The sequence below is a fragment of the Nicotiana tomentosiformis genome, chromosome 5 (genome assembly GCF_000390325.3).
Source record: "Nicotiana tomentosiformis chromosome 5, ASM39032v3, whole genome shotgun sequence".
Classification (NCBI taxonomy): domain Eukaryota; kingdom Viridiplantae; phylum Streptophyta; class Magnoliopsida; order Solanales; family Solanaceae; genus Nicotiana; species Nicotiana tomentosiformis.
In genome coordinates this window covers 98,297,051-98,318,914 of record NC_090816.1, presented here as the reverse complement: position 1 = coordinate 98,318,914, position 21,864 = coordinate 98,297,051, and the positions used below count along the sequence as shown (strand labels likewise).

General features: G+C 39.1%; 1 protein-coding gene across 1 annotated transcript; it reads left to right on the top strand.

Moving 5' to 3' along the window:
* The first annotated feature begins 5,597 nt into the window (after positions 1-5,597).
* LOC108946645 (cycloartenol Synthase-like) lies at positions 5,598-9,320 on the top strand. Its single transcript, XM_018773761.3, has 3 exons — positions 5,598-5,778; positions 6,350-6,430; positions 8,084-9,320. Exons 1-3 carry the CDS (start codon positions 5,629-5,631, stop codon positions 8,240-8,242), a joined length of 390 nt encoding a protein of 129 aa, XP_018629277.1. The 5' UTR covers positions 5,598-5,628; the 3' UTR covers positions 8,243-9,320.
* Positions 9,321-21,864: the final 12,544 nt, after the last annotated feature.

The following is a 21,864-nucleotide window of genomic DNA, read 5'->3' as shown; positions in this document are numbered from 1 at the left end:
GGGTAATTCGAAAGGAACTCGGAGAAATAGGACAGCTTGGTAGTAGGTTGGATCAACACGGTAATGGATATGATAGGTTCTTTGGGTACTTATGATGTGGTGAGTCTCTACAGGTGTTTTGTGACAATACTCTTGGGTTTGGCGACCTGCGTGGCTTGGTTGAGTTAGAGAGATTTAGTTCTAATGGCTTGGTTATGTGCAAATGGGTTTCAAAGAGTTCTCGATGGTTTCTACCACAGTTTGAGATGGATATTTCCTACCGGCATGAGGAGCATGTGCATGTTATAATTTTCTCCTGGATGGGATCAGATGGAAGGTTTCTCACTGATCGGGTATGTATTTCTGCTGGTGACTCAGAGTGATAATGAGGTTTTCGTGTTTTTATATGATGGTCTGATAGAGGCAGTGTGTGGTGTAAGATTGGGATTTGCATGGGCAAGGTCACGATTCAGTTTTGAAGGGAAGGACATGAATTCTTAGATAGCATGGATGGTTTTTGATGTTTAGATGAATGCTATAACTACTTGGTATTGCCTGAGAAGGGTGCGCATCTCAGAAGGCGCACTGAGTTTTGGCTTACAGATGCTGCATTGGTATTGCGGTACTCGCCTAGTTGATCGACTGATGATATTCAGATTTTACTATGTGTCACGGAAGAATTATAGAAGCATTCCTCATGGGATGATCATGTATGAGATAAGTGTTAGACATTCGGGTGGTGGAGTTGGGATCAAATATGGTGATTAGTGTGTTCTATGGATTTGGAGACTGGGAGTTCATAGAAGTAGACTGTTTCGGGGTTGCGAATTGTGAAGGTGTGGCCAAAGTTAGCTAGACGGTGGTATGTGTTATGGGCAGATCATTGTGGACTTTGGAGGGCTATTTATTTATTTAGTGATGGCCGGAGTTGATTTGGGGGCCCATTAGTAGGCCCCAGGGGGATGCGTATTCTACACCGGGTCAGATTTCATGACTCAACACGGTTAGTGTTGAGGGGTGAATCATTTGATTAAAGTGAGCTTGTTCATGTTCCGATATGTTCTACGTGTTCCTCTTCTATGCTATGGGGAGTTGTGATTTGTGGGTTATGTGCACACATGGTGTGGTTATGTTTGGGCCTTGTAGCGGAATTCAATCGAGATTGTGATTTGGGGTATGGAATGGGTGATTGCGCCTTGGTTATGGTCTTTCCGGGCTGTGGTATAAAGTGTTATTCGCTTATCCATGGTTATGTCCATGCACTTGTGTACTTGGTGTCGAATTGCTTATGGTTGTTGATTTTGAGCATTGGGGCTCGAGGTACTTCATATGGATCAGTGTTTGGATGGGTCACATATTGTAGTTGGGTTATGATGGGATATTATCCTTTGTGTTAGAATCGTGTATCTTGGTTCTACTATGTATGATGGGCTCATAGCATTACGGTTGTGGTGGTACTTGTTGAGCTTGCAAAACGGTTCTCTCATTTGAGTCATTTTTCATTTTTGAGTGCATTTGAATTGTTGCGTATTGGTATGCGGATTGCACTGTTTGTGACCTAAGGTTGTATTGGTGCGGCAGGCCAGTAGAGTGACTGCATTTGATGAGGTGAGGTCATTGGACCTAGAATGGGTGCTATCATATTTGATTGCAGTATATTTGGAAGGAGAGTGTCACTAGTCGACTTAGAAATTGGCTATAGTTCTTGTCGAATGAGGGGGAGCTCCATGACTTGTTGATCTGATAAGCGGTTATGAGTTTTTGCGTGTTTCTTTCATCATCGGCAGTGTACGATGGTTTTGAATGAGGTTTTACTTGATATGAGGTTTATTACCGGTGTTGGGTTTGCTTTGAGCAGCTACTGTGATCGGGAATGATTGCTACGAGTATGCGAGTTGCGTGGTATATCATGTGATTACATCTTGGGTTACGGTTATGGCTTGATACAACTTGTTCAGACTTATACAGTGTGTAGATGTAAGATTCAGGTTTCATAAGGAATTCCGGATGTTGGTAATTGGGTTCCAAGGTTCATGGGCTAAGGTTGAATTAAGGATCTTCAGTTATGTTGTGTCGTCAGGATTATATGGATTAGGGTGACGTGGGATCACCCCCGGGTATGTTCACGGTAAGGTTTAACGGCGATTTGATGACTTAGGAACGACTCTTGGCAGGTTCAAGGACGAACGTATGTTAAAGTGCGGGAGGATGTAATAACCCGATCAGTCGTTTTGAGAATTTGCACTTCGCTCGGTAGTTTGAGGGCATGAGTAGCTCTGTATGATGTATTATATCTTGTGTGTATCGTCAATTTTGGTTTTCAGGTGTTTCAGAATTAGTTTTGAAGAATGAATTTCATGTTTGAAGTTTTAAGTTGGAAGAGTTAACAAAGTTTGACTTTTTATCATTTGACCTCGGTTTAGAGTATTGATGATTCCGTTAGGTCCGGATGAAGATTTTGGACTCGGGAATATGCTCGTATTTGCATTTGGATATATCTAGAAGGTTTAGGAACTAATTGGCGAAAGTTAAAAATTTGAAGGCTTGGAATGTTCATAAGTTTGACCGAGAGTTGACTTTAATTTTATTGAGTTCGGATTGTTGTTTCGGGAGTTGGAATAGGTTCGTTATGTCATTTGGAACTCGCATGCAAAATTTGAGTTCATTCGGAGTTGATTTGATATGGTTCGGCATGAATTTTAGAAATTGGAAGTTTATTAGTTTATTAGGCTTGAACTGAAGGGCGATTCGTGGTTTTGGTGTTTTTTGATGTGATTTAAGGCTTCGAGTAAGTTAATATTGTGTTTTAGGACTTGTTGGTATATTTGGATGGGGTCCCGGGGACCCCGGGTGTGTTTCGGGTGAGTTGGACAAGTTTGGGCATTTGAGCACTTTGATGATGTTCTACAGCGAGTGAAGTGTAGAGGGCACATTTTGGGAGTGCTTAGGCAAAGCCCATGTGCGGCCGCACACAAAATTTTGCGGAGGCAATGGCCAAAGTGCGGACCGCAACAGGAAATCTGCAGGTTTGTTGGTTCGACTTCGGGAGCTTATATATTATAATCTATAAGGAATCTTGACATGATCCAAAATAAAATTTGTAGCCCTTTCATTTGAGATTACAGAAAATCAAACCGTTCATCATTTGGACATTCGTACAGAAAGTTATGGTCAATTTACAGAAGACTGGTAGTGTAGTCGTTGTTGAAGTGGGGCCTCACAGTATGGATTGCGGCCGCAGGACTTGGAAGTGCGGACCACACTAAGGAAAGTGCGGTAAGCACTGTGGGAGATCAGATTTTGTAGTATATAAACGGGATTTTTGGACTTTTATTTCATTCTTCACCACCACTTTAGATAATTGGGAGCTCGGGTTTGAAGGGTTTCAACATAGACTTTCATCTACAAGCTTGAGGTAAGTGATTCTAACCTATATCTAAGAGATTTACATTGATCCATCACTAAATTTAAAATCAAACATATGGTTTTTAACAAGAGAAATTGGGGTTTTGTCAAAATATTTCTAAAGTGAATAATTGGGTTTTGAACATCGATTCGGAGTCAGATTTGGGTGAAACTAGTATGGTTGGACTTGTAATTGAATGGGTTGTCGGACTTTGTTAGTTTTGCCGGGTTCCGAGATGCGATCTCGGGTTTGACTTTTGGTTGACTTTGGGATTTTGATTAAAGATTCTACCTTTATCGATTGAGTTTGTTTCCTTAGGCATTATTTGTTGTTCTTGAGCTGCTTTTGGCTAGTTTCGAGCCGTTCGGAGGTCGGTACGCATGAGATGGAATTTTAGAACATCGTTTGGCTTGCTCGATATTGGATTTGGCTTGTTCGAGATAAGTAACACTTCTATACTTGGTGCTGAGGGTATGAACCCTGAATATACGTGATTTGTGTTTGGTGTTGAGGTGACGCACATGCTAGGTAACGGGCGTGTGGGCGTGCACCGTGTGAATTGTGACTCGGTTAATCATGTGGTATTGCCTAAATTACATTTGCATACTTAGTCATATTCATTCATTTACATATTATATCTCAGTGTCTGTTATCTTTTGTTGTCACACCACATTGTTATCATTATTTGGACTGATTGGCATGAGATTTGTGAGCCCGAGAGACTGGAGAGATTGATGATTGAGTTGGGGCCTGAGGGCCGGATTGTGAGTGATATTGATGGGATAGGGCTGCACGTCGCAGCAAGTATTATTGATAGGATCAGGTTGCATGCTGCAACAAGCCTTATGGCTATATGTGGATCGGCTGCATGCCATAGAAGGTATTATTGATTCATGATGGGATCGGACTGCACGCCGCAACAAGCTTTATTTATCCATGCCATGTTTGGCTTATTATAGCGCTTGGGATGGATCTGCTCCTCCGGAGTCTGCACACCTACAGTGAGCGCGGTTGCTATTAATTCACGATGGGATTGGGCTGCGCATCGTAGCAGGATTTATTAGTGTTTGGGATGGATCTACCCTGGGCTGGATCTGCCCTGTACAGTGCTGAGTGACTGAGTGTATTGACTAATTGAGCGTGATGAGTGGGAGTGTGAGATAGTGATATTGAGTGCTCTGAGAGTGTGAGTATATTAGTTCATTAGTGTGACGCATTGCATCTGACATGCATACTTGACATGCATGCATAGAGATGCATTTCCTCATGTTACATGGTTTTTGTGACATTTATGTTTTCACATGCACATTGACATGTAGGCATATAGATGTACTTTCCTCATGCTATCTGATAAAGAAACATCTTATTTATTGTTGAAAGGTTTTGGAAAAAATCACAGTTTTCCTGACTTACTCATACTTTGGTGTTTTCGGTGAAAGATTTGGGTTTTACTGTTATACCTGATAAGCATGACTATTTTTTTCGTAAGTGTGGACGAGCTGAGCAACATATTTTTGAGTCATTGCATGTACTGTTTTCTTAAATTGTTACGAATAGTTCTTGGCTATTGGTGTTAGACTCTGACCTTTGTCCAAGCTTGTCACTACTTTTAAGCTAAGGTTAGGTTTGTTACTTATTTAATAGATGGGGTCGGTTGTACTCATACTACACTTCTGCACCTTGCATGCAGATTTGGATGCTGATGTTGATGTGTATGGCAGGAGCTGGCATTGAAGATGTACTTGCGTTCCGGTCATAGATGCCTCTTGTTCTTGGAAGCTTTAGAATTATTAATCTGTTCATGTATATTTCAAGCATATAATGTATTTATTTCATTCCAACTTTGTAAACTCTAAATCTTAGAAAACCATGATTTGTACTACCGGTCCTTGGAAATTCTTTGTATAGAAGTTCAATATATTATCATTATTCCTCTCAGTAAATCTCATTTGATTTTGGATTGTTGCTAACTGGCTTACCTAGCGGGTTGGTCTAGGTGACATCAGGACTAGTTGGAATTTGGGTCGTGACAAAAGAAAACACATGACAACCAACTAATCAAGTCGTTCTAACACAAGTCTCACAATGAATTACTGAGAGATACCTCGTCTCATAATCACAAGTCACGAGTCTCAACCATAAATCATATGCTCAAGACACGTTGTGCCCACATTAGAATTCACTTAATCTCTGAGGTTTCTGCTTAGGTATGGATCTTGGGAAGTTTGCTTTACGTACGGCACATGGTTTGGGGTAAAGGGCCTGCTGGCTGCTGGGAGGAGCTTCAACAATTCTTCATTTCTTCTAGCATCCGCAAGGCCTGTGATTTTCTGTTGTCCAAACAAGTATTGTCTGGTGGCTGGGGAGAGAGTTATCTGTCTTGTCAGAATAAGGTAAATGCCATTTCATACCTTGTGATAGCTATCATGGTTCTCTGTGTACCTTGTAATCTTTCTACGCATGCTATAAAGCACTAATCTCATGTAAATGTTTAACATCGAAACATGTATAGAGATGTTCTCTACTAATAAAGCTATGAATCTTTAGTAACCATACTAGAATGATTACTTTCTTCAAACTTGCTTCTAGCTTTTTATTACCTCACGTCTCACTTTCGTCAGCTGTATAAAATGAGGAGAAAATGAGAGATGAAGTCCTTAATGTCAACCATATATGAATCGAAAAAAACTCTTTGATTTAGAACTTGTCTGTTAGAGGTATCATAAAAATCATTAATGAACCACTGAGTTACAAGTATAATTAACTAGTTTGGTAATGCAATTCAATAGAAAAATGTTACAGTCAAATATATAACTATGTCCGCAGCTATTAGCTGCTGTATTCTCGCTCAAGTGCTGGCCATAACTCTAACTTATTTGCAATTACTGGAATTATTTGCCTCTCAGTTCTAGAAACTAATTTTCAAAATTTTTGTCTTTTATTTTCACTTTTTTACTTTTATAGGTGTATACAAATCTTGAGGGCAACAGATCTCACATTGTTAATAAAGCATGGGCTATGATGGCTCTTATTGAAGCTGGACAGGTATGACTAGTTTCCACCTCAAACATGGCTCATTCCAAGGAGATGTTAGTTAAACCAGCTTGTCTTGTCAGAGCTTCGAGGACCAAGAAGCTGTTATATAAATTATGATTTGATCTTTTGGACCAAAACTAATTTTGTAAAGCTAATTAATTGATGGTTTGCCATTGGTTTGAAAGATTAGTTTATTACTGCTAAGAGTGTTGTGGTGAATTTTCTGGAGTCAGCTATAGACTTCATGTCAGTTGCCGTGGATTCTCATGGATGAAAATTTCAAAATGGTTGCTGGCAGTGTTGTTGGAATGATTAATTGTAACATTGGAAAAAATCTGTGATTTCAAGTGATTTAGGTGAGGATGTTGTCTAACCACGTCTACAGTATGATTATTACATCTTTTTATTTAATTTTCCCATGGAGGTCAATGGTGGAGGATTTCTTTTATAAGGATACATGTTTATGTGTCAGTCACGTAAATTGCATTCATATTTTATTTCTCTTGCTTTCTTAATGGTTCTCTACTCATATAATGTGCTTGGTAGCCATATGTTAAGTTGCACCCACACGAAAGTTTAGGTATAGCACCTGATGTCGACACGACATTAGTGTAGGTGTGGGTATGTGATCCGTACTAGATCTGGTCAAATGATTTTGCGTACTTTGACCACGATGGACGAAAAAATTCGAGATGAGATACAATTTTATTTCCAAAATCATAACCAAAAAAAGGATAAATTTGAATAAAATAGCATACCTTATCTAGAAAATCAATCATTTACTTATCTACCATTTGAGAATAAAAAAGAAATTCACACTTTCAAAGCTATACATAAGTATTACACAAAATTTCTCATAATTTAGAGATATATTTTTAGCCGGATCCCCACACTCGTATCCCTATTAGGATCCGTATCCCCGAATTTTAGAATTTATATCTCCAAGGATCCGACCTCTAGATCTGCACCTGTGTCAGACACCCCATCCATGTCCGAGCAACTTAGACAAGATGCGATGGAAACTAGTTGAGGCGTAAGGTGACTTGATGCCCTGTTACTTTGATTGATTTGGGTAATGATGGTATTGCATGTAGCATTTTGGTGAAATTATAGCAGTATTAATACTATAGCTTTTAACTGTTAAATTTCTTTTTCCTTTGGGTGGGGGAGAAATCGAAGGGGTGGATACTGGATAGAGGGAAGAAGTCAACGTACTGATGATCTCGGGAAGCATCTTTTCATGAAAATTAGGTAGACCTTCAAATGATGGCATTCCATGTATTATTTCTTTTGCTTTTACTGGTTCAACATGTTATGATTTAGTGAGATGACATCCAAAAGGAAAGCCTTTGGCATTCTGTGATCAGTGGTTGCTATGACTAATACCTGCCATTCCTTAAGTGAGATGTTGATTGCAGAAATAATCACAGAGATGGAGGCTCTTCAACTTGTACCAAATTGTCACTTATAAAAGTTAGAAAAAATGAAAAAGAAGAGTCTAGCTAAGTTATGTGTCTTCAGGCCTAAAAGTGATGCAGTTCTACATTATCAACTTCTTGACGTGTAAACACTCGTCGCTGCTTTACTTTGTGCTTTATATAAAATCGATGAAATCTTCTGCTTTCTGATCACCAACTAAAGTGTTATCTTTCGTTTCTGCAGGGCAAGAGAGATCCGGCCCCATTACACCATGCAGTGAAGGTATTGATAAATTCTCAGCTTGAAAATGGAGATTTTCCTCAGCAGGTAATTCTGTGGCCACTAAGATTTGTAGGTCGGAACATATATGTATTTAGAATGCTAACCATTATAAGAATTTAACCCAGTTAGATTCAAAAATACGAGTAATCCAAGTTCTTCCGATACAATTTTTAATTGGTCGAAAATCTCGAGTTACATCCTGAAATAATTTTCAGGCTAAACTTGAACGACGAGATCCATTCTAAAATTTAAATCGGTAGTTATAAAGCAGGTGGCATGCAGCTTGACTTTCAAAAGGGGTGACGTACGTATTGGAGAGGTTGGTCCTTTTATATTTCTCTTTTAGCCTTTGAATCCTGATAGAAGTGTTCCTCCTAGAATAAATAACGGGAGTTGCAGACGATTCACAAGTTTAGGTGGTTGTGATTTTTCCATCGAACTTTTCGCTTCTTGAGAGTCATCGCTTCTTGAGAGTCAATTTAACTAATCTTTGAAGTTAAATTGGAGTTGATCAAGTCAAAAAATTTAAAAAGTAAAATCTAAATATTCAAAAATTATATGAGAAGTACTATAAGTTACAATTCTTCTCATGTTAATATGATAAAAAATAGATTTTAAAATATTGGTCAACGTTCACATAGTTTGAACCTCCGGTAGCAGAAAGTGCCACGTAAATTGAGGCAGAGGAAGTACTTTATTTCATTCTTTCATTGTGTTCTAGTTAATCTCAACGTATGTCTTCAGCCAATAAGCCTAATTGCTGACTTAGACTTAAATGTAATGCCTGAATACCGATCTCAGGTACTTAAAGCTCAAATGAGTGGCAGTTCTTGATGAACTATGGAAGTCCTAGTTTTAGTGATTATCTATCTTCATTCTCATCGTACCCTCGATACATATGTGCCCTGAAGTTGTCAGTGAGCCATTTCATCACTTTTGCTTCTCTCTGAAGCTGAAACGAGTTTTCTGGTTAAGCGTTGTTTTGGCTATGAACAGAACAATCTGTGAAATTGAACAAGCAGTGGGCATTGCTTATTGATCAGAAACAGGCCTTGTGGCCTTGAACCGACAACAATAAATCTTCTGTTTATTCTTTTCATTTTAGTTTTAAATATTTATTACTATAACATTAGTTTTATTTGTTTATTGCATCAATGATACATGTTAGAGGAAATTTTTTAAGGAGTTGATTCTTCCATTTCTGTATCTATTCTGCACTCCATAGACAGCTTGTTTGGATGGTTGTTATGTGTCGTTTTATAATGTATTTTATTGTATTGTATTGTATTGTATCATCTTGATGTATACAATGTTTGGATAACATCTACTGAATTATACAGTACAAATACACAACTGTCCGAAATAGAAAATAGACAGAATACAAATAATAGATAAGACGGGGACTCCATGTGACGTGGATCGTAACATAGGGAGCAGCTCACAACAAAGTCTCCTCAGCAAACTGCGCCTTCGCGCCCGGATGACCACCAAGTATGCCTGCACAATTAGTGCAGAAGTGTAGCATGAGTACGTAAATCAATGTGTACCCAGTAAGTATCCAGCCTAACCCCGGAGAAGTAGTGATGAGGGGTCGATATTGACACTTACTAATTGTCCAATAAATCAATATGATAAATTATATACAGATATGTAACACAACAGTAATAATGAGGTAAGAACTGTAACTAACATAATCCTCCAACCTGATGACAGCGTAAATTTCTCAAATCTCATGTACTATCTCAAACAAACAAGGCATATCATGTAACTGCAAGATCTCAATCAAAAGAGTAATCTCATGAATATTCGAATTCCTAGCGGTATTTCGAATGAGTTAAGTTGAGGTCGTCCGGCCCGATCCAAAATAGAGTGTACACTGTCGAGGGTCAACCGTCGCGAACCATAGATGCATCTCAAATATACTGCCTAGGCGTTCGGCCCGATCCACAGGAAGAGAAAAATTTATCGAATTACGAGTCACGTATTTGCAATACAAGAACAGGAATATAAAGTAAGCATAACTATTACCAACAATCATATATCCCGCCAAACAACTAAAGGTATCGAGACTCGACCTAACATGATCTATAATCAAATTACATTTACAAGTTTAGGTAATTAACCTAACAAGTTAAGTTCAGGTAATACAAATATTGCATGATATAGTCCTAAGTATACTCGTACATAGGAATGATTTAAGCTACGTACGGACTCTCGACACCTCGTGCGTACATAGCCCCCACAACAAGTAGCACATAACAAATACATCACATATGGGGTAATTTTCTCCTCACAAGGATAGACAAGAGATTTACCTCGCTCCGAAATTCGATAACCGGCTCCAACGCCTCTCTAACACCTCAAAAAGATGCTCATCGACCCGAAACTAGCCAAACAATGTGCAAACCAATCAAAATATACTCCAATGCTCATAATTTAGCAATTTTTAACTCCGCTTGAAAAGTCAACAATGTCAACCATTGGGCCCACGTGCCTAGATTCCAAACATTTTCAAAGATAATCATTACCCATAATGCCACGAACTAAATTATATAATTTATTCCTAATTTCATACCCGATTTCGTGGTCAAAATCCGAAAATACCAAAATTATCATTTCTAGGTTTTCTTCCAAAATCCCACAATTTCTACAAAATTCCATGTTTAAATTCATACTTAATCTGTGTATTTAACTTGCAACAACTGGAATCACTTACCTCATGATAGATGATAAAAATGGCACCAAAAATGAGAAAAATGAGATGAAATGAACCAAAAATCTATTTATTAAAAGTGTTTTGCCGAACGATCCTTCTTCACGATCAAGGAAAACACCTCGCAATCGCAAAGGCCAACCATCATTGCCCAGGAAATCACACTACGCGAATGCGAGGGCACCCTTGCGATTGTGAACTCAGCTTGCCCAACCCTTCGCGAACACAAGCCCAGCTACGCGAACACGAAGCGCAAATCCTTCAGCCTCTGAAAATCCCTTATGTGATTGCGACCAAGCCACGCAATCGCAATGAACTACCATCCAAACCCAGGCTAGCCCCTCTTACTTAGCATGTTCGCAACCATCATCACGCGAATGCGAAGCACAACCTAATCAAGCTTTGTGAACGCGACACCATCTTTACAATCGCGAAGAACAAAGTCCCTAACAGTCCACTTAACCTTTTGCGATCGCGAGCCTTCTCCTGCGATCGCGATGCACACCAAACACACCAGAAACCAGCGGCTGCAAAACATAGAGAAATGATCCGAAACTATCCCGAAACACACCCGAGGCCCCCGGGACCCCGTTCAATCACAACAACAAGTCTCAATACCGTATTCAAACTTATGCAAAGGCTCGATATGCCACGAATAACATCAAAACCATGAAATGATGATCAAAGTCCTTTTAACTTTCAAACATTCAAACTTTGTCGAACACGTACGAATCACACTTAAACATTCCGTAACGACACCAAATTTTTCGTACAAGTTATAAATCATAATGAGAACCTATTCCAATGCTTGAAATCCCAAACGGACATCAATTACACCAAATTTCACTTCATATCAAACTTAGGAAATTCTAAAATTTTCAAAATGGCAACTTCACAAAATAGGCGTCGAAATGCTCCGGGACCATCCGATACTCAACCTGAATATACGCCCAAGTCCAAAATCATCATACAAACCTATTGGAACCTTTAAATTCTAATTCTGAGGACGTTTACTGAAATGTCAATCGTTGGTCAACTCTTTTAACTTAAAACTTTCGAATTGAGAATTTTCCTTCCAAATCAACTCCGAACTTCCCAAAATTTAAATTCGACTACACGAACAAATCATAATACATGAAGTAAAACTACTCAAGGCCTCAAACCGCCGAACGACATGCTAGAGCTCAAAATGACCGGTCGGATCGTTACAGATAAAATCTAGCTACTCATAATAATTGACATAGAAAAATGAAAAGAAGAAGTAATTGAAGACATAAAACTAAAATTAAAATAGAAAAGTAATTGATCTTCTATAATTGTAGCTCAAGGTTACCCAAAATGGCTAAATATAACTTCCAGTTTCTACTATACAAAAAGATGCCCTAAAAAGTATTTCACGTCTATTTATATTGCTATTAAATTTCTGACCAAAACCCTTCGGAGGGTTCTGCGGCCGCACTTTATCAACTGCGGTCAGCACTTTATCAACTGCAGTCCGCACTTTGGTAGGTTACTGTTGCGAGTGCTTTCGGTTGGATGAGTTCTGCGGCCGCGCTAAATTGCTGCGGACCGCACTTTAAGGAGGCTTCAGACTAGAACTATTCAAAACTGAACCATCGGCTTAATGGTTTGTGGGAGGATTAGTCCTTATCGGATAAACTGTTAACCCCTTAAGATTTTTTTTATTTATAGTTTTACCTCTATGTATATAAAGTAATATTTATCTCTATGTATATTTATAGTTTACCTCTATGTATATAAAGTAATATTTATTGGTTGGTCCAAGGTATATGGAACCCGTCACGATTTGGTAATAGATGTAAACCTTGATGTAGGATTGGATAAGTTAATTGGGGCAGAGTAGTATTGCTATTCTACTACTTCCATATATACAAGTATATGATTTAAGCTAAAGGTGGTTGATAATCTGGTTGCCTAAATACTACACCCAATCCAACTTTAAATGAATTTGATATGCAAAGAAATTTTAGTCTTACTCAGTTAGTTCAGCTTTGAAGAGCGCCTTTATTGGGGTTAATTTCTGTTTTCTAGTCTTACTTAGTTAATTCAGTTTTCAATACAAAGGGTTCATTTACTTCATCCAGAATCATTGCAAAGATAAAGCAGATGTGATGCTTTACTCCAAATATTTCCTTAATAGATAATCCGATAAATCGCCCGATAACTATCTGATAATCACTACTCAGATACAAATCCGTCTGATGTCTTATTGATTGTCTAGCGGATTATTACATTTATAAACCGATAATCGATAAGACAAACCATTAGCATAAATATCCGCCCAATCCGCCTGATAAGCACTCATACTTCAAACTTTGTTCAATTGCATCTTCTCTGTTCTTTCAGGCTTGTCAATGCAAAGCTTAAGTGCGACCATACTTTTTGGTTTGCGGACCGCACTTCTACCAGATATCCCTGAAGCTTAAGTTTCTCTTTTGCAACCACATGTTGTCTTCTATGGGCCGCATTTTCTTTTACGGCCACAAATGGAATTATGTGGACCGCACTGTTCTTTGCATTTCTCCTCTTGACTGATCTTAGCTGGAACATCTCATCTTTGAGTTAGATTTCTTCATTGAGCTTACACTCTCCAACACACCTTCAATTCACCCATATTCATTAGATTCGGGGACAAAAATATTTACTTTCGGACTAAAACTAAAGCAAAAAGGTACTAATAAGTGGTTAAAATCCACAATTATCAACTCACCCAAACTTAAGTCTTTGCTTGTCGTCAAGAATCTAGATTAGTTCCCTCCTTCCCTCAGTTAATGATCATTTCAAAGAGTCACTTTTAAGTCATTTATACTCAGTTGAGACCAACAATTACCCACAATACCCGCGCATTCTAAACAAGGTGCCAATGTTTTCAAAAATGTGCAACTTGCATGTTATTCTAGTATGACATTTGAGCCTCAAGAATTGATGTCATTCATCAAGGACTCTTGTTATTACATATAAATTATGGTGGACTCCAAACTCTTCCTCTTTTACCGTCCATTTTCTATGCTCATTTCAAGTTTTAACACTAAATTTCTAGAGCAACAAAAGATTCACACTTATCCAAAAAAAGGAATGTCACAAGATAAGATTCAAGTACCATAGGCGTGTCCCTCTTGTAAATCTTCACTAATGTAAGCATACTCGGTTCAAAATTAAATAAGACTTCTTTCGGGTTGTAATGAAGGCTTTTGGGCCGGGGTAGGATATTATATGGGATATAAGTGGTTACACCCTTCCTTAAGCACTTCACACTTTATTTGTTGTCTCACATTTGTCAAACCCTTAGAGACATTTATTTTTCTTGGAGGTTAGAGAGACTTGACACCACTCCTTATTGACAATTTCATTCTTTTTCTCCCTTGATGTTTATACTAGAGGTAATTGCCTCATTCATTTTTATCAATATCCCTTTTTGTCCTTTTTTCGACTTCTTTTTGTTCTTATCACTTTCTTTTCTTACTTTCTCTTTCATGGATATTATTTCTTTTCTCTCTTTTCAATGCCTTGATACATCTTTTAGATTTCTCAACTCCCCCCCCCAACTTATGCTTTGAGCCACTTACCATATATGAGTGCTTAGGAGGGTTCAGGTGCCAAGAGAGATTATGTTCAGGACGGGTAAAGGTTTGTAGCATGGTTATCAACAGAGAAAGGCTAAAGTCTCATAGGGGTCGACTAGGGATAATGATTATAGGGTGGCCATAAAAATCTCAAGCGGTCCAAGGAAAGCCTACAATCATTTTCAAACCAGGCAAACATAGAATTTTGTCTTGAAGCACATTCGGGCAAGTAATAGACTATTCACTCAAGTACTTGGACTAGCAACAAAATTTTATCTCACCTCTTATGCAAATAGACCGTTAAAGAGGATAGAATCTAAAACCCACAAAAACCACAATCAAGTTAAAGATCGCTATGGTCCACTTAACCACCTAATGATTATCGAAGACAACTCAAGAGCCTTAAAGTCACTTTCACTAGAGTTACTTCTTTCAAAAATGACTCATAACAACCTTGTCTCAAACCATAAGCATGCAGTTAAGTATACTGATGCCACATGAAGCATAAATAACTCATTTTCATAGACTAACTTGATTAGGGATTTTATCCATTACTACTTACTACTATTACCTAAACATGAAATGCACTCATTCCCTTAAGAAAGTTGTCACACTAGCCATCCTCGGGAAGAGTCACCCGGTTCCTACAAGAAATCACCTTTGGAAAGAACTGTGGCATCAAAAAAATCAAATGCTTATTATCAACAAAAGAAAGAAAAACATAGTGTTTACACTACCAAAACAAACAAAATTATAGATTACTACTAAATGCATCAAACTACTAAAGTTAAACAAAATAAATCATCTAATTATTACATCCCGGTGTCATAAAATATATCAATCTAATATTAAATTCTCCACCTCCCTCCAAATAAAAGGAAGCACTGTCCCCAATGCTTAACAAAAAAAGATCACAGAGTAGTGAGGGGCGAAGAAGCTCCCTAAGGGTCCTCAAACTGAGCAACTTGATCCTCAAGAGAAGGCTGATCTGGGTGAGGTTTAGGTGGGGTCCAGTAGCTTGTTAAATGGCAAGTTGTTGTCCTCAGCTATCATAGTCACCTCTGCTCGGAGTGAGTCAACTGACTTCTTGATGGCCTATGTATTTCTCATCTTCTTCACCTGCTTGGTCAACCACTCAATCATTGCACCATGTTGTACCAGTGTATCCATAATCACCTTCTATTTGTCCAAGACCTTGGTGAGCTTCATGTCAATGTCAGAAGGGTCCGACTGTGTAGATGGCCGCCCTGCAACTGTATTATATATCTCGCATAACTTTGAAATAGCTGTCTGCATTTACTTGTTAAGGCTCACTGGCGGTTGAGAGACCCGCAAAGTAGACAGTGTGCCCGTAGGCAAAAGCACCAGCCTCAGAGCTTGTATAGGCAGTGAAGTAGGGGCTGATGGTGACTTAGGAACAACAGATTTGGCATTGCTATAATGCTCAGCTGAAGTAGAAGGAATTTCAAAAGGACCAGGAGCTACTACTATCGGCTCATCAGACTGGCTAGTAGTAATGGAAGGGCTGACTGCTCTTCTTCGGGTTTCTTAGGTCTTGCAACTTGTATAGATCAAAGAGATCAGTTGGCTTGACCTTCGTATCAAATGGATGGATTCCACCTTAGTGTCTGTCAAGTACTTAGTGATGGTGCTGGGATAGGGATAGGTAGTGTTACCCTGATGTGCCACAGAGAGATATCGGCAGACATCTGAGCACCCACATTGATTGGTACTCGACCATGATAAAAGTTACCAACACTGCTCTAGCCAGCGGCAAATTTTTCTCATTTAGGCATGGGTCAAGTCTAGTACACACAAAAGTCTGCCACCCTTTTGCCTCAAAACTTAGAGTATGGCAGAGGATTGGCACTCCAGCACCTATCCAAGGGGGTGTAGGCCCAGGTGCAAGAATCTCTACGAGCCATGGTCTGACCTCATCGTTCTCAGCCAACTTGGCCAAATACTCTTTCGGCTCCATATCTTCAAGTCTGAAGTAGGTGTTCAGTGTGCGTTGATCAAATTTTTTACTTGAAGGTTGCGCAATTTTGTAACCTTTGTCCCTTTAAGAATATGTGCCATGTTGGCGTACAATTCCCGGACAAGGTGTTCCTTGACATCTACCAGCTTCACTATAAACTACATCCACTCGTTCCTCTTTTTAAATTGCTCCAAGACTACCAGATTGTATTTGTCTAAATCCTTGATACGTAATTGCCTTTCATGAGCAAGGGATCTTTCCTACCACAACATTTAGAAGTTTTTATAGGCCCGGAGGGTCAAAAATTGGTCTTTCCAAACCATCTTCTTCGTTGTTCGCACAATGCCATCTCTTGAAACCGTTCCCTCTATTCCGTCATCTGGGGCATCATCAGAATTCGAGTCCTGAGCAGCTATATTTGACTCATGGCTAGTGTTAGGTGAGCCCTGGCAGGTGCTTTGTGATGTAGAAGGTACAACGTCTTTATTGGGGTTCCTTTGGATGACTCTCATATTCCTTTTGATCGCACCATTATCTGTGTATGCACAAGGAGAGTTGTTAGTTGATATACAAGTTGCAAAGAAATTAAGAGTCATGTTAGCATTTGAGGACATAAGAGAAGCAGTAAGGTTTCTAGTTGTAACATACAGTAGACAAGGGTTAAAGTGTGATCCGCACAATTTCAAGTGCGGTCCCCAAAGAGGAAGTGTGGTCCGCAAAATTCTAAGTGTGGCTGCACTCCTACACAGAAGCATCAAGTCCTCAAATATGAGTCTTTGATGGACAGTGCGGACCTGCATCTGCGGCCGCAGATATCCAATTGCGATCTGCATAATTATTTTTGCGGTTCGCAATTGAGTAAAAGTATTGAGGTCTTCGGAGAAGAAGTTCTCTGATTGACAATGCGGACCTGCATCTGCAGCCACAAAATTTTAACTTCGGTCCACACAAATATAGTGCGACCACATAATCAGGGCACCAATCAAGTTACTAAACTCTAAAGTTTGCGGACTGCACAATTTCAAGTGCGGTCCGCACAATCAAGAGCAATGGCGGATGTCAGGCATTTTTACCTAGGGTATGTGTAATTATGTGTTCAATCCTTATGGGTAATATGGTAAAGGCATAATAATCAATAACCCAACCCTATCTAAGCATGTTTTGACAAATACCCAACATTAAACTATCCCACATAGACACAGTTAAAGGATGTAATCACACATGGCCTAAATAGAAGATAAAAAGCAAAAATAAATTCAAAAAGAGAAATAACAAGATTAAAGTGATGCATACTAGATTGTGCTAGTGTAATAAGATCAAATTGAGTGTGGGTGGTTGTTTGTGATCAAGAAGTGCAAACAAATAGTTCCTTCATATGGTAAAGGGGAGACTACTGTTCTATTTTTACTCACACTAGGGTAAGGGTGAAAGAGGGCAAGTGCGGACGTAGAATTCCCAAAGCGGTCTGCACTCTGTTACCTGGGCAGTGGAGAGCATGCAATTGTGCAGTCTGCATTATTTCAAGTGCGGTCGCATGTTTGTCAACCTAGTTTCAGTGATTTCTCTGAGAGTGCTATTCTGTGATCGCAAAATATTTTGGTACTCCACAAAGTTAGCTTCGCACTGTTGGAAGAAAAGTTCAGAGGACCTTAAATTTAACACCTGAGCAGATCCTTGCAAATGCGGTCCCTGGGTAAAATTTGTGACTGCGAGAAATTTTTTATGGTCTGCATTCCCTTTCTATAACCGCACTAATAAAAGTGCGGTCCACATTTTCCCGCGTAGGACACATATTCAGCCATCATATCAATAATTAACACTGATCACTGGACCACACTTCAAATCAAGCTAAAACAACCATCTAACTATAATAGATGAAGGAAAATAACTTGGGTTGCCTCCCATGAAGCGCTTTATTTAACGTCGTGGTACGATGCAATGTCATATCATCCTCAATTGAACTAAAGTACCACCACCACATGGCTCTCACCAACTGTTTGCAAGTAGTACTTCATTCGGTGACCATTGACCCGAAATATTTTATTGTTCTTGTTCTTCAAGTCCAAAGCGCCAAAGGGTATCATACTAACAATTTTGAATGGACCACTCCACTTTGACTTGAGCTTCCCGGGAAACATTCTCAACCTTAAGTTGAACAACAATACTAGAACAATAGGCCTCGAACTCCCTGTTCCAAATATACTTGTCATGAAGGTATTTCATCTTTTGTTTGCACAAGGACGAACTCTTATATGCATGGTGTCGGAATTTATCCAATTCATTCAAATGTGAAACCCTCAAGTTTGCGGCTAAACAATCAAGATGCAATTTTTTCAAAGCCCCTATTACCTTGTGGTCTATCCACCAGAAAATGACAAGCTTTTCCGAACACCAACCGGTATGGAGCCATTCCGATAGGTGTTTTGTAAGCCGTTTTATATGCCTATAGAGCATTATCAATCTTCTTATACCAATCCTTCTGATATGTATTCACCGTTGTGGACAAAATACTCTTTATCTCACGGTTGAAAACTTCTACTTGACCACTTGGTTGTGGACGATAGGTAGTTGTCACTTTGTGAGTGACACTATACTTGCCAAGTAAAGTGTCAAAAGTCTTGTTGAAAAATGTGACCCTCCATCACTTATGATTGCCCGTGGAGTCCCAAACTTTGTAAAAATGTTCCTCTTCAAGAAATCCACCACACTTCTAGCTTCATTATTTGGTAAAGAAACGACTTCAACCCATTTAGACACATAATCCACCACGATTAAAATGTAATTATTTCCACAAAAACTCACGAAAGGACCCATAAAGTTAATATCCTAAACATCAAAGATATCAATCTCCAAGATGGTTGTAATGGGCATCTCATGTTTCTTTGAAATTCCATCGGCCCTTTGACATTCATCACATATTTTCACCAACTCATTTGCATCTTTGTAGAGAGTAGGCTAATAGAAATCATAACTTAGGACTTTATCCGCCGTTCTTGCTCCACCATGGGGAGAAAACTGACAAGCTCAATATCATTTTGCTCTTCCTCCGACACACACCTTCTAATCACCCCATCCGTGCAAATCTGGAAAAAGTATGGTTCATCCAATAGTAGTCTTGACAATCCCCTCTAGATCTTCTTTCTTTGGTTTGATGGGAACTCATCCGGAATGATACCACTCACAAGGAAATTTTCCAAATCCGCGAACCATGGTACCTCTTTTATTGAAAGTGCAAAGATTTGCTCATCGGGGAAAGAGTCATTGATTTCAAGGCCATCATGTGGCCTCCCCTCCTCTTACAAATAAGACAAATGGTCTGCCACTTGATTTTCACTTCCCTTCTTGTCTTGAATATCAATATCAAACTCTTGTAACAAAAGCACTCATCTCATCAACCGTGCTTTAGATTCCTTTTTGCTCATAAGATAGCGAAGCGCCGCATGATTCGTGTGAACAATAACTTTGGCACCCATCAAGTTTAAGCGGAACTTCTCAATAGAAAATACAATAGCAAGGAGCTCCTGCTCCGTAACTGTTAATTGACTTGGGAACTATTTATGGTCTTACTAGAATAGTAGACTGGATGAAATACTTTGTTGATATGAATCCCAAAAACAACCCCAACCGCTACATCACTTGCATCACATATGAGCTCGAACGACAAACTCAAATTTGGAGATGTAATGATAGGAGTAGTTGTCAACTTGAGGTTCAATTGTTCAAAAGCTCTCATACAATCATCATTTAAATGAAACTTGGCAACCTTCTCAAGGAGTTTGCACAAAGGTTTCACCACTTTAGAAAAATCTTTGATAAATTGCCGGTAGAATCCCGCATGGACCAAGAAACTCCTCATACCCTTCACCGAGGTAGGGGTGGAAGCTTAGAAATAACTTCAATCTTGGCATTATCCACTTTAATACATTTTTTTTGAAATATTATGGCCAAGGACGATGCATTCCTCAACCATGAAATGACATTTCTCCCAATTGAGTACCAAATTTGTTTTCTCATATCTAGCCAATATCTTGTCCAAATTAGCAAGACAATTATCAAATGAATACCCAACTACTGAACAATCATCCATGAAGACCTCAAGGTAGTCTTCCACCATGTCCGCGAAGATAGCCATCATGTACCGTTAAAATGTTTTGGGTGCATTGCACAATCCAAAAGGCATCCATTTGAAAGCAAAAGTACCATATGGACATGTAAAGGTAATTTTCTCTTGATCGTTCAGAGCAATGAGAGTTTTCTTGTAGCCCGAGTAACCATCAAGAATGTAATAAAAGGCACGGCCGAGCAACCTATTAAGCATTTGATCCGTGAAAGGGAGAGGAAACTGATCCTTTATTTTGACTTTATTGAGCTTACGATAATCCATACAACCTCTCTAACCGGTGACCGTTCTTGTAGGAATCAACTCATTTTTATCATTGTTAACAACCGTCGTGCCCCCTTCTTTAGGACACATTGGGCTAGAGAAGTCCATGAACTATTGGAAATGGAGTTGACAGCCCCGCTATACAACTATTTGATAATATCCTTTTTGACCACCTCTTGCATAGCCATATTGCGTCTTTTTTGATGTTCAATGGACGGTTTAGCACCATCCTCCAATTTGATCTTATGCATGCAAAAGGCGAGGCTTATACCCCGAATATCCGCCAAGGTCCATGATAAGTAGGGGTTTTGAACGCTTATTTTCTCTCTTTCACTTGCATTTTAGCTCAAAAATTCTTAAAGGTATTCCTGGGAACTAATAAAATGTGCTTTCATGTAGTAATATTGGGAAACGAGCCAAAAAGTCAAAATTAACTCATAAAGGAGTAAAAAATGGACAAGGACCAAAACAAGGCAAAAAGGCCCACTGTGCGAACCGCACAATACTGTGTGCGGCTGCAGAACAATGAACCATCACTGTCAGATGTCCTTCAGAGTATGCGGACCGCACAATTATTATGTGGCCACAGAAGAGGAGATTCAGAGAGTTAGTTTTTGGGCAGGCTGAAGATATGCGGACTGCACCATAATTGTTGGGCCGCAGGATAACAAGTGCGGCCGCACTCATAATTGTGCGGTCCGCAGAAGAGAAGAATCAAAGAGCCATGTTCCAGTCCAATTTCAAGTATGCGGCCGCACTCAGAATTATGCGGTCCGTATCCAACTTTTATGCGACCACAGAAGTCCCAGTTGACCAGCTAAGCTCAGAGTGCGGACAACACACAGAATTGTGAGGCCGCACAACCTCCGCAAGGGCATTTTTGTCAGATATTTTCAGCTTAGTATAAATAGAACTTTTTGTCATGTTTAGGAAAAGTTTTGTTTTGGGAAAGCACCTAAGCCATTTTTCTTTACTGTTTTGAGTAATATTGTACTAGATTAGCTTCTAAACATTAGATTTTCTTTCCCTAATAAAATATTATGCATTCTATCTTAATTTCTTCTTGTATTTCTTCATTTATCA